At 45.0% G+C, this 13,587-nt stretch overlaps 2 protein-coding genes across 5 annotated transcripts; one reads left to right on the forward strand and one right to left on the reverse strand.

Annotated features, from left to right (window-relative positions):
• Positions 1–6,415: 6,415 nt before the first annotated feature.
• Positions 6,416–9,219, forward strand: LOC120656597. Of its 4 annotated transcripts, XR_005667954.1 has the most exons (8): positions 6,417–6,669; positions 6,798–7,135; positions 7,225–7,318; positions 7,771–7,892; positions 8,099–8,221; positions 8,292–8,399; positions 8,492–8,691; positions 8,867–9,219. XR_005667954.1 is itself a non-coding variant. In XM_039934749.1 (7 exons), the coding sequence occupies exons 2-7, from the start codon at positions 6,818–6,820 to the stop codon at positions 8,531–8,533; spliced, it is 807 nt and encodes a 268-aa protein (XP_039790683.1). In that variant the 5' UTR covers positions 6,416–6,579; positions 6,798–6,817; the 3' UTR covers positions 8,534–9,219. The 4 variants fall into 4 exon arrangements, 3 of the variants coding, with proteins under 3 accessions (XP_039790683.1, XP_039790682.1, XP_039790684.1); XM_039934749.1 differs by having other exon boundaries at positions 6,416–6,579; positions 8,492–9,219; XM_039934748.1 differs by having other exon boundaries at positions 8,492–9,219.
• A 118-nt stretch (positions 9,220–9,337) lies between these two features.
• LOC120653656 lies at positions 9,338–12,197 on the reverse strand (the record flags this gene model as incomplete). The annotated part of the gene is made up of 2 exons (XM_039931352.1): positions 9,338–10,639; positions 11,956–12,197. Coding segments are annotated over 2 exons (1,098 nt in total), but the record flags the coding sequence as incomplete, so codon positions are not given.
• Positions 12,198–13,587: the final 1,390 nt, after the last annotated feature.

A 13,587-nucleotide genomic window follows, 5' to 3' on the forward strand; every position in this document is an offset into this window, starting at 1 on the left:
CTTGGGCATCGTCACTCCATTGCCATCGGGACATCGAAGCAGATCCGATTGAAGAAGTGTCACATCGGGTTTCTTAAAAGGAGGTGCCTCCTCCACGCACGTCCGCAATTCACGGTTCTGTTTTGCTTCCGCTTGAGGCACGTAGCTACCTCCATGGTGAGAGAAACACTACACATTTTCCAAAAAGAGAATCTCGCATGCATAGAATACTAAGTGAAGTCAATTTATAAAACCTTTTCAGGAATAGATGTAACTTTTCACGACGAATCTAATGACGGTAATTAATTGACGATTGCGCTACGATCCTAGTGCGCACGTTTCCCGAAAAGAGAACCTCGCATGCATGGAGTACTAAATGAAGCATATTTTCAAAACCTTTTCATTGATAGATGTAATTTTTCGCGACGAATCTAATGATAGCAATTACTCGATAATTGACTACAGTGATATTACAGTAACCATCCTCTAATCACGCGGTCAAAAGCCTCATTAGATTCTTCAGGGTTCCTAGCGCAGGGGTTCTGGAGTTGCTTTTGCAGACTAGCTTTGTTTGACACCGTAATTAGCGGTCAAAATGTTACTATTCCTAGCACAAGAACTAACCAAACAAGACCCTAGACTGTGAACTAGGTAACCGAGCCGGAGGAATGTCATGTTCTATGACACTCCCCCTTCTCTCTCTTATGCCACATCAGCAAATTTAATGCTTATGATACTTCCATGACCCTTCCACTGAGATTGGCCTTAATGTCGATGTGGCCATTTAACGTGAAATGAGACCATCGAGGTGCTTGAGGTGGGAAGTGTGGAAAATATATCTGAGCAACTTCAGCAGCATATCTAATGGGGTGTTTGGTTATTTTAAACCGTGTCTCACAAGAGTATTTTGATATCAATTAGAAAGACTAAGCATAAGCTAATTTGTAAACTAACTGCATAAATCTAGGGTTTAAACACGAGATGAATTCATTAAATCTAATTAATCCATAATTAGCATATGTCTACTATAGCATCACATGAGGTTTTATAGATTCCTCTCGTGAAAAATTTTAGGGGTTATGGAATTTATTTTCTCATTAGACTATATGATGGGACTAAATATAATAAGTTCTAAGGGAAACAAACGCCCCCCAAAACACAATACCTAATACATATATCTAAAACTCAGAACACCTAAACCCCAACAAAAATTACTCCAACAACATATGATATATGGATGACTATATAATACCTGAAATTTTTAGATCTCAACCTTAATTTCTCTCTTCCAAACCAAAATATAGCAATCAAAAGGGCAGATACCAATTTCCTTCCTATCATGCGCGGAAGAAAAATAAACGACCTTTCCCGGTCATCGCATCCGACTACCGTGCGGCCGCCGTTGCACCGCCAACTCCCTGGCCAGGCTAGGCGACTAGGAACCCCGAGCCGCCAATACCAGCTCCCCCTGCCATCTGCACCTCTGGCTGCCGCCCCGCCCTTCCAACAATACCTCCAGCCACCGTTTTCCCCTGATCTCTCTGCCTCCAACCGCCATGGATGGGAATAGGGTATCCCATGCGCTACTCGGGCTTCGCCCGGCTCGAAGCGAATGGTGCAGCGGCGACTGGGGCTAGCGCCACCCCCGCTCCTGGCCACCTCCAACACGATGGCTGTATAGTGTGATCTTCGTATCAAAAAAACCTGGAACAGTGAAAGCTGAGATTCACTCATCCAATCAAATCAGGGAGCAGTTGGGCACTATAGATTTTTGCACGAGCTGTTGGTTTTTGCCGATAGACAATGCAATGCAATTTGCTCGCTGTTTAAAAATATTACTATACTAAGAAATTCTCATAAACTTGCTTGTTGTTCAAAAATGTTGCTACGCTCGGTTCCTAATTTATGCTTGGTGTTGGTAAGCTTCAATTTCTGCTGCTATATAGGTTCCTATATTTATATATTTAAATTTGCTATCTTATGCTATTTACTTATGTATATTAATCTGTTTTATTTTAAATTAAGAAACTGATGATACGGCGCGCAAAGCGCGCGTTATGTTCTAGTGGATTAAAATTGGGATAAGGGGATGGCACGAGGGACGGTTCTTCCACAACAGCTGGCTCTAGCGTGCCCTTGAAACAGGGCTGCAGGACTATACAGGTGTAAGAGGCGTCGGTGCGGCAGCCGGCGATTCTTCCTTTCCTTCCATGCGCGTGGCGTGGTGGGCTGCGCGCAGGCTGCACAATCGCACAGGCACGCGTTAACCTGAGGCACTGGGGCAGGGATCCCCGTCGTTAACCTGAGGCACTCCATGCTTGCACAGTCGCCGCCGGCGAGGCTCGCCGCACGTACGCGGCGGTCTCGGCACCGCGCCGATGGGCCGAGTGGCGCAGTTTTTTTTTTGAGAGGGGGCCGAGCGCGCTTTTTTTATTTTTTTATTTTCGTTTTTTACAAAAATATATTTTCAATATTACAATTTACAGTTTTGTACCCCTACCGCCCTCCTGGGGGACGGCAGGGGGCCTGCCGCCCCCCAGGAGGGCGGCAGGGACTTATTTGTAAATAAAAAAATTTTATTTGCGCGGACGCCCTTGGCGGGAGCCTGCCGCCCCCCTGCCGGGCGGCAGGCCCCCTGCCGCCACTCCACTGGGCGGCAGGGGGCCTGCCGCCCGGCAAGGGGCCTGCCGCCCGGCAGGGGGGCGGCAGGCTCCCCGACATATTGCCCTGCCCGCTGTGCCCATTAAATGTGTTTTAGATATGGATACAAATAAAAATACATTAGTAAAGAATATGAATATGAAAAGTATAAGCTAGCAATTCACACACATACGCAAATGAGAACGAAATAGGTGATGTATGAGAACGAAATAAGTATAACATGATGACATGTCCATAACAAAAATACAGAAACAGCTAGAAGCACATCCTAACCACCCCGGCCACCCCGGCCGTGTCGACCTCTTTTACGCTGAGCGTGGACGTGGTCTGTAGAGTAGGTGTGTCGCTCTGGAGGCCCTACGTCTCTACCTGGACGTCCGGTGGGCACAGGTGTCTGGAAGATAGTATCGGCCTGCGGGTTAGGTGTAGAAAATAACCGACTCCAATCTTCGAAGTTCGCCTCAAAGGTATCCTGTGTGGGCCATATACAGTAGCAATTAAGATATCTTAATCATCGTCTTATAAGTCATATATTTTGGTATATATTCATCATACGTACCTGGTGGTGGTGGATACGATGAATGACCCATATCAGGAAGCTGGTGGTGCGATCCTGTAAACCGTTCAAATTATTTAAAATATTCATACAGATAAGAAGCACATTATAAATTCGGGCTACAGATTAGGTATTTACCTTGCGTTCCTTCTGCTGTCGCCGTTGGTTGAAATGACATCCCTGCAGCTGGTGCCATGGTACTAAACTGAGTCCCTCCGTGAGGTTGGTAAGGTGGGTGTGCATCACCTGTATGCACTGAGAATTAATTGTTGGCTTCGAAGTAGGAAGTTAGTAAGTATCCTCACGTACCTGGATAATGCTGCTGAGACCAATAAGGTGCTTGGGGAGACTGCTGCTGTGTGGGACCACAAGAAAACGAGGTCGAGGCTTGAGACGAACCGTACGAGTCATCGTACGATGTCCGGCTACCAAAGGCTTCAAGCATGGAATGGGCTCTTTGTGAAACTCGGGTCCAGGCCGACTCTTGCTCATTCCTATCCATCATAGATCCCCCTCGAATCCTCATCAAATTCGCCCTGGCATCTAAGTCCATCAACCTGCACATTTCAAACTGCAAGCAAGAAAAAAAAAGACATTAACACTGTAATCCAAAGTATTTGAAAAGCGATGATAACTTTGACTCACCGCCCCAGCTAATGCTTCATCCCTATGTCGTGCGTACCCATCCTGTGCTGTCGCAACATACGGCTGTGGTTGCATGTCAGCATATATCAAGCGGCAACGAGTCTGAGGCTGGTACCAGCTCAGGTACGCCCTGTACGAAGCCTCCGTGTGTGCAGGGGTCGCAAGCGCCACGTTCTCCTCTGCCTGGTCCCAGGCATCGACCCAAGGCTGCACCCTTGTCACCCACATGTTGGAGAAGGGTTGCCCAGTCCTCGATAAACTAAATATTGAAAACAATTTAGTCAAATATGATTAGTTAACCATATAATGCATAGTCACTGAAATAGTATATGAATTGTTACCTGTGGTCATGGCGTTCGACCCGATCCAATGCTGACGGCACAGGATACAACTGCCTTTGACCGAACTGTCTCCTGACTCTGTCCGGGCAGTGAGCCTCAATGTAAACGTCGTACACCAACGCTGTAGTTGTCATCCATAAGGCCTGGTCCTGAAAGCAAACCGAAGATATCCCGATCGGTGCACGAGTGTTTATAGCCAACTCGGAGTAGGGCTCCCACACGACGTCTTCAGGTGTCAACCGATCAAACTCAGCCACAAAATCAGGATAGGCCCGACGAGACTGTACGTGGGCCCACCTCTTCTGCACAAAATTAATAATAATATGTACAAATAAGAAATACAAAGAGGGTAAAATAAAGCAATAGAATTGCCAACAGAATAGTACGAGTAGCAGTCATTTCCGTACCTGACGAGCGTACCAGACAGTCCCCATGGTGGGCCTATCGTCCTCGGTGTCACCGTACATATCCAGCTCATACGGTGAGTGGTCGACAAGCGGGCGACCAATTGCTATCCTCTCGTACGACCAAAGCTGTAGCAGAATTGGACATCCTGTAAGAATTGCATTGTGCTTATTTTGCACCGATGCCTTGCAGAGGCCACGGTACGTGGCTGCAAGTACCGCTGCACCCCAACTGTATTGAGGCATTTCCTCCACAGCTGCCTCTGCGATCTCCAGTGCGTAAGGCACAAGCACCCTATCCACATAGGCCCCGTGTGAGTTGTTGAACATTATGTATCCAAACAACCACAACAGGTATGCCTCAAGGGATCGAGTGACGCTATCATCATCAACATCATGTGCCAAATTGTCGGGCTGCATAGAAAAGATGAACATTTATGAGTACGAGATCAATTATAAAATAAAACCATATTTGCACTAGTCAAAAGCATAACTCTAACATTAATCGTAACAAAACAAGGTATGTACCTGGAACTGGAGGATCCATGCCTTGGCAGGGCCTGTTGCTTTTGGGTGCTCTTCTACATCAATCGCGATGTCAATATTTGCAAAACGCTCTTCTAGATCGTCCAACCACGTAGGCGGGACGACACGAGGCCCTACGGCATCCCCACTGATAGGAAGACCCAGCAGCATCGCAACGTCCTGTAGGGTCGGTGTCATCTCCCCACAAGGGAGGTGGAAGGTGTTTGTCTCAGGTCTCCATCTATCAACTAGAGCCGTCAGTAGGGACCTGTCCAGCTGTACTAAACCACTCTCAGCAAGACGATCTATAGTAAGAAGACCAGCCTCACTCAACCTGAAAAATAGAACGATCAAATGTAAGTACATTATGTACGAAACATGTACGAAACATATACGAAACAAACGAATTTTTAAAAACATAATCCGACGACATATCACCTAGGCACCCATCGTGGCTCAACAGGAATAAACTCCGCTGGTGGACGTGGACGCAGCACGTTAAGTTTCACGCGCTAAACCACAGCAAGAAAGGACCGGTGCGACGAGTCTATGACTCCGTCAAGTAGAGCTGGCGTATCTCCGGCCATACCTAATACAAAAAATATAAGTTTTCTGCATTTTCTACAATTTTTCTGCATTTTTCTAATATTTTCTAAATTTTTCTGCATTTCCTACAATTTATCTGAATGTTTCATATACTTTTCTAACATTTTCTACAATTTATCTAAATTTTTCTGCATTTTCTATAATTTTTCTACAATTTATCTTAAATTTTCATAAACTTTTCTAACATTTTCTTGCATTTCCTACAATTTTTGTACAATATAATTTTATAAATATATTTTTCTAATATTTTCTCGTATTAAACAAGTACTCAATACCACAAAATTTGTTGGTAAACCTAATTGGTTTTTCTAAAAACTAATCTTAATTCTACCTAAATTATATTAAAAACATTACCTAAATCGCTAAAATATCATTACTGCTGCTTACACTAATTATAGAATTAAACATACAATAAATTTAGATCGAGAAAGTTGAGAAATATTTATTACCTGCGGTTAGGATCCAAAATCCGGTAGGGCTTCGCCGTTACAACTCCCTCCCTCACCCCTCCTCTCTCCCTCCCGCTCTCTGGATGTCGTGGGAAGCAAATGAGGGGGGAGGGGAAACCTTTTATACAGGACGGGGGAGCCTGCCGCCCCCCTGCCGGGCCGAGCGGCGCAGCTGGTGGGTTCACTGGGCTCCCAATACCATCCGGAGCCTATAAGGATTTAACAAGTGGGCTCGCATTTCGCTCGGCCCAATAAACAGTTGGGACCCCATCACCTTCGTTCTCCGCTCGCTGTGACGGCGAGGCGAGAGGATTCCGGCGACAGACAGATGCGATGCGAGATGCGAGAGGGAAGAAGAGAAGTTTTATTCATCAGACAAGGCGAAGGGGGGAAATCTCAGCCGAGACCATCAGGTACAGCTCCCGCAGTGTGATTTGGACTCAGCTCCTACGCCCCCCCTCCCTGCGCCGCGACCTGAGCTCTGCTCCCACTTGCCGCCTCAGGTGATTCCGTCCCTCCCTCACAATCTAGCACTCAGCACCAATTCTCTCTCTCTCGGCAAGTGAATCGGCTGCTTAGAGCGTGGAGCTCGTTGGTTAATCGGTTGTGATTGCTACTGATCCTGCTGTAGGAACTGGGAAGTAGGTAGGCATGTTGAGCGGCCACGCCGTGACGCTGAGCGAGAGGAGCGCCCCCGGGCCGCGCTTGATCGAGGATGTCCCGTCGGAGGCCGGCGACGAGGAGGTCGAGTCCACCGCGCGGGTGCTGTACCGGGCCTCGTTCCAGGAGCTGATGCCCGGGTACCTGCAGTACGACACCATCATCTGGGCGCTGATATCCTTGGTGCTTGTCCTGGCGTGGGGGATCGGTCTGCTCCTGCTCCTCTACCTGCCGTACAAGAGATACGTGCTCAAGAGGGACATCCTGTCCCGCCAACTCCATGTCACCGAAACTAACATAGTGTACAAGGTAACCTTAAACGGCAGTCCTGCTGTATCGATTGATTGGTTGGTTGTGCTGTTGAAAATTGGTGCTCGATGAGCTTGAAATGTTCGCAGGCGACCAGGCCTTCCTATTTGCCGTTCATGGGGATAGTCAAGAAAGAGATTAAAGTACCTCTCCATTTCATCGTTGATGTTATAATTGAGCAAGGTAGATGGCAGCATAGGAGCCTATTTCGATTTCAACTACTGGCATAGTGACATGTTACTTCTTGTTTAGGCAAACCAATAGTAGCAATGCAGCTTCTGCATTTTATTATGCTGAAAATACTGTATGGTGCCATTCAAGATTCATATAGTGAAAGTCTTCTTTGTGACGGATGAAGCTTTGGAAACATCTATTTTGTTTCTCTCTAATTGACCTCTATACTATCTTGGTGTTTCTTTTGCAAACTGTATCTACCATTTCCGTTACATACTTTGGTCATGTGCTTCTTTTTTTGTTAAACTTCACTGAAGAAGCACATGCCAATGAATTCTATTTATGCATATTTAAGAGAATATCTGCTTTTCGTGCAGTTCATATTGCATACATGAAGTTGAACAAAAAGCTGTGAAACAACCTTGTTTGTATGTTTCTGAAAAGGAAAATCAATTATGCAGGCTGTCTACAAGCTGCTTATAGCTTATACACATTTAGAATAGAAAGCATAGCCCATGGGAAACCTGCTCCGGTGGATGAACTGCAATTTCATGGTGTCCATAATCCAGATCTTCTCAGAAAGGTATTTAATGTATGCCATTGCCAATAACGCACTTTATAAGATGTATTTTTAACAGTTAATTTCTTATACCACCTTATATCCCTAGTACTGTTTTTATGATTAAAAATAATAATCCAGTTTGGGTTTTTCTGCAGTCATAAGATTAGCACATGTATACATATTCTTAGCCGATTGTTTTCTGCTGTCTGTTTCATTATTTTGTGAAGGTTATTATCAGAGAAGCTTCCAGGAGAAACCAAGAATTTCATATTCAGAGAACTAGATTGTATTCTGGGGAAGGCCCTTCCTATATTCCACCAACTAGTGGATTCCACACTCCTAGTTCAAAGGTAGCGCTTTGCCCCTGTCATGCGTGCATTGCTCCTGCTAGGTGTCCTTTATTCTAAGGGTGGGAATTAGTATGTGCAGGTCAAGGCTTCCTCAAGCCATGATGTCCTCTATTCTAAGGGAACAATTCCTGACAGTATATTACTCCACAAGCTTGAAGAAGTTAGTCGATCAGTAAAGGTACGAGACTTTAATCTGTTATCTGTGTAATGCCATATCATGTAATTCCTGGTGATAGCTTAACATACTCTGTTGTCCTGTTGCTTATGCAGAATCTTGAGTCTCTCCTCATAGGATCACATTCAAGAGAATGATCTGATAGATGATCAACACATATTCTGATATCATCTTCTATGATTTACTCTCAAACATGGAAACAACAGGAGGAACGAGTCGAGTCCTGCAAAGACCATGGAAATTATGGAACAACTTTTGGTACTGAGAACGAGTTTCTAGTTTGATTTCCTGGCAGGTATTTGCTGTACATAGGTCATGCTGATTCTTCCAAGTTTCACAATCCATATACAAAGAAATACAGAATCAATGGGTTGGGTTGCAAAGTAGATCAACATACATGTAAGCTTTGTTTACTATCCAAAATGGTATTTGGTGTTAATATCTTGCCTGGTGTGAATATGCTTTGTCAGGCTCTAATTCGGTGGTGTAGAAGCATAAGATCTTTGAATGTGAATATTGAAGAGTTATGCATGGTGCAACTATTATGCTCGTTGAACTCAATGCTGAAGCCTGTGGTGATGATTAAATTGCGATTTTGTAGTATAAATGGTGTCCAATAAGAGGTAACATCATTTGAAGGTGTAGAACTGCATGCTTGGTCCTGCAGCTTGTTCTAACCTGATTATTATCTGCTCGTTATCAGTCAAGTACTCCTCTGTTCTTAAATACATTATGTTTAAGACAAGCTAATTAGTAAAGCTTGTCTTAAACATCACATTGTACGATTCTGTCTAAATTCAAATAATGTGCACATTTTCCAATAGTTTCTCCCCTTCCTTAGGTAACCAATGAACAAAATCAGTATGTAATTGCTGATTACAGCTTTCCCAGTTGATACTTTCATGCTACATAAGATTGAAAATATTTTTTAAAAAAACTCAAACACACAGAAGAGCTGTGTATCTTTGTATTAAGAAGAAGAAATGGTCCAATTACAAAACTCCAAGCACCACCTTGGACCAGAGTGGTGTTGGAGTAGACTGAAATAAACCAAGAAAACTAATACAAGAAAAAAACAACTGAAGGACTGACCTGACCACCAACACACATAGTGCATAACACTACTGATCCCCTCGGTCAACACCGAGATTGAAAATGTTTACATTTACTGTACTAAACTAATAGCATGCATAATTGCACTCATGATGCAAATGTGAAGGACGGTTCACCTTGATCGGAATGTACATATAGTTTAATAATTTAGTTCTAGGTTTAAGTGTTATACCCTATACAAGGATTTATAACTGAATCCCGACCACAATGTCCATTTCACTTTATTATGCTAACTGCAGACAGCTAAAAAGCTTCATGGCAGCAGTCACAAACTCTATGCATTCTTGGCTTCCGCATCTGAAGTTTCCTTCAGCTTCTCCTCACCATCTTGACTACTGCTTACATATTTGTCATCTATATTCCGTGTTTCCTTTGATTGCCCAGCATCTTCATGGCTAGTTCTGTTTTCCAAACCTACTGCATCTGCTGCTTCATTTGACTTCTCGGTTGCATCTTCAGGTTTACAACTATTCTTCCTGTCTACTACCTGAGGTGTTTCCTTTGGCTCAACTGCTTCTTCAGTGCTACTACAGTTCTTTACAGCCGCTTCTGGTGTTTCCTTTGGCTCAACTGTTTCTTCAGGACAACTGTTCTTTATGGCCACATCTGGTGTTTCCTTTGGCTCAAATGCTTCTTCAGTACTGCTGTTCTTTACAGGCACAACTGGTGTTTCGTCTGGCTTCTCTACTGCATCTGCTTGGCTACTCGCATTCGTGCCATCTGAATCCAGCAATTCCTTTGCCTTCTCCACGTAGTTTCTTGTGTTCACATCGACATCTGGTGTTTCTGTAGTCTTCTCCGGAACGCTCCCTTGGTTTGTCGCTCCAGTTTCTTTTGGTTCTGGCACATGGTTACTGTCAACAATGCTTGCATCGATGTCTCTTTCAGTTGTCACAGTATTCGTTGCAGCATCTCCCTCAGTTACCGGAACAGTCTTCTTGATTGTTCCAACCGTAATGTATTTGCTCTTGAATTTGTACTCCCATTCTTGCAATGCCTCGGCCTCAAAAGGGCCTAATCCTGAAATGTCACTAGTTAAATCACTTGGTTCAAATGACATCTTTGCCAAAGCCCTACTTGCGTCTTTGCCTGCGAACAATGCATATGGGCCACCAGGTCCATAAAACATCCTGCAAATGGGAGATGAAGATGAAGAGCATGTTGCAACCAGGGATATGGAAAGCTCAGGGCGCTCTATCTGTTCATGTAAAAATCAGTTGCGGAAAAAGAGCTCAACTTGGACGAAAACGAATATGTATAGTGTCAGAATCTAAACTATGGAGCTTTCTAAAAAAAAAAAATGAATCTAAACTATGGATAAGTCCTCGCATATAATATTGCCCAGAACCAAGTAATTTGATGTTACTTGGTTGACCATCCAACTCTTATCATGCTATCCAGATAAGCTGTTCCTTTTTGTTGAATCTTCTAAAAGGGAAATCATACTCTATCTCAATTTTTAAATCTATGATGTTAGGGCAAGCTAATTAGTTCAAAGTCACATATTTAAAAAAACAGATGGAGTCCTTATTTTTCTCTGAAAGGCCACATCATTTGATTAGACGGGGAATCACTGGAATTTCCTAAGCTCAGATAGCTACAGTTGCACATGAACAGTCTAGAGTTTGACAATGGAAAACGCATTGCTGAGTTTAGATAGCCTCAAGCACTCTCTTTCACATGAAAAGTGAATTTATTTGGGACTATCAGCATCTAAAAACCAAAAGCATGTTTCTACCTCAAATATTTTTAATTCACTATTTGTATCTCTTGAAATTAAGCCAAATAATTACAGAGCAACCTCCTTCACGTTATTCGGGCTAAAATGCGAACAACATAGATATGCTCATTTCAAGAACAGAGAATTAAGGTGAATAAAAGCAAATATGGAGATTTTTTCAAGAACAGTTGTGTTCGCTTGGCTGTGGCTGGTGGTTGTTGCTAATTTGTTATGAGAGAACAGTACTGCTAACTGGCTGGTAGCTGGTGGTTGGTGCTGATTTAGTATGAGAGAACAGTACCATTTGCTGGTTGGCTGACAAGCCAAACGAACAGAGCGAATTAAGAGAATTAAAGCATCCATACAAAAGTTGATTTTTTTCCCTCCTGCAAAACAAGAGATTTTTCCTTTGATTCACACGTTTGCAAATATGGAGATAACTAAATGAAAAGACTTCATCTTCCACAACCGCCATCCTTTTGCTAATTCACTTTTTGCACACATGAAGCAATACCTTAAAAATTTGTCCTACAAGAGCTTACTGAAGCAACATCATACAAAATTTCCCTTTGGTCTTCATAATAATAAAAAAACAAGCACCAAAGATTTCTTGCTCCTTCTACGGGAGGAGTTTAGTGAAGTGCTGGTGTCTCTCCGGTCCAAATTTTTCCATCAGAAACAAAACTGAAACCTTGCAAGGTGGGCAACAGCGAAGAACGCACGTACCTGCTCTGCGTGACGTCGTAGATTTGGCCCTTGATGGCCATGAGCAGCGGTTTCTTGGGGTCGGACCCATTGTAAGCTCTCAGCTCCTCCTCCGTCACCTCCCCGAGCTGCACCGGTGGCGGCAGCGGCCCGAACGCCATTTCCTCCCGCTCGTCCTCCGCCTCTCGCCTCCTCGCTGACACATGCGCCGGCCACCAGCTACCAGTCAGCAGTATTGTTCTCTCGTAACAAATCAGCACTAGCCATCAGCCACAACCAAGCGAACACAGCCAAAATCATCTACAACCACATCATGCCTGCCAGAATTATTCACAAGACAGTCTGCAACCATTGTCAAATCAAATCAACCACTGGAATTCTAGGTATATACCTAGTCATACAAGAAACATGTCTTGGACATGCAGCTCCATTCAGCAATCGAAGGATCACTACACTAAACGATCTTGGCATTTTTCTTGCAGTCTGCGGAGAGCCGTGGAAGTGCGTGGTATGAACTCTCTCCTCTTTGCAAGAATAGCGACAACAATGACACATAGGAGAGAGCCGCGCCACCGGAATGCAGCGGCGTTGGGGGAGAAGATGCGGCGGCTGTGATACGAGAGGAAAGAGGTGTAGATAAGGATGAAAACGGACGGAAAGAAATCTCATCCTACTCCGCCTTATTTCTATATTTATTCTATCCATTTCCGTATTTAAGAAACAATACGGAAATAAGAAGGAAAGTGGGAATGTGTTTGTCGGTACCCTATAGCAGGGATACCCACTCCTACTGTAGCAAAACAGGACTCGCGTAGTCGTCTATAACTACGCCCTAAGGGACGGAGCAGCCGGGCCCAAGGGGTCCGGCTCTTACCTCACCGGGCCAACGGCCCCGGATCCGTTCTCCGCTCTGGGAACGGGTCCGGTGACGCCACGTGTCCCTGAGGAGGGGAAGCTCCGCGCCAACAGCCGAGGGCTCGGACCCCCCATATGGGTCCGGGACCTCCCCGCATCCGTCCGGACCTCCCACGCGCGTAGAACCAATATACCGCCGGGGCGGGGTCCGGGGGTGCCACGTGTCCCGCAGGCGCAGGCGCGGGCGCGAGTCTTCCGCTGGAAGACTCGCCCACCCACCGCATTCAATGCGGGTGGTTGAGGCGTGCTCTGTCGCCGCGGTACGCGTGGCAGCTTTTGTCAGCCCTCACTGTAGACCGCATATTACCGAGGTACACAGTGCAGCTGCATGCGCCGCATCCGCGCAGAGCCCGTCTGCCGCATTAAATGGATACGACGGCACGTCACCCTTTCATCATACCGCCTACGCAGCAAGCTACACGGCTCGTTCAGCTATGCGGCAGGCTACGGCAAGCTACGCCCTGGCGCCGTTTCGACAAGACAGGGCATGGCTATGCCGGACGGAAGATTCCCACGGGCAAAGCAAGAAAATCCAGGAATAAGGTCTCCGTCGCCTGCAACGCCATAATGTCTGGACAATATATTATTTTATACTACATCGCGGGGTTCATCTGTCGGGGTTCCAATGGCTATGTACACTCCTCCCTTGAGATATAAAAGTGAGGAGTACGTAAAGCCAGACCAAGTGAAGGCAGACACAACACAAGCTCGGATTCACTCCGAACAATCCCGTTTTCA

This window comes from Panicum virgatum, chromosome 1N (assembly GCF_016808335.1).
Source record: "Panicum virgatum strain AP13 chromosome 1N, P.virgatum_v5, whole genome shotgun sequence".
Taxonomy (NCBI): domain Eukaryota; kingdom Viridiplantae; phylum Streptophyta; class Magnoliopsida; order Poales; family Poaceae; genus Panicum; species Panicum virgatum.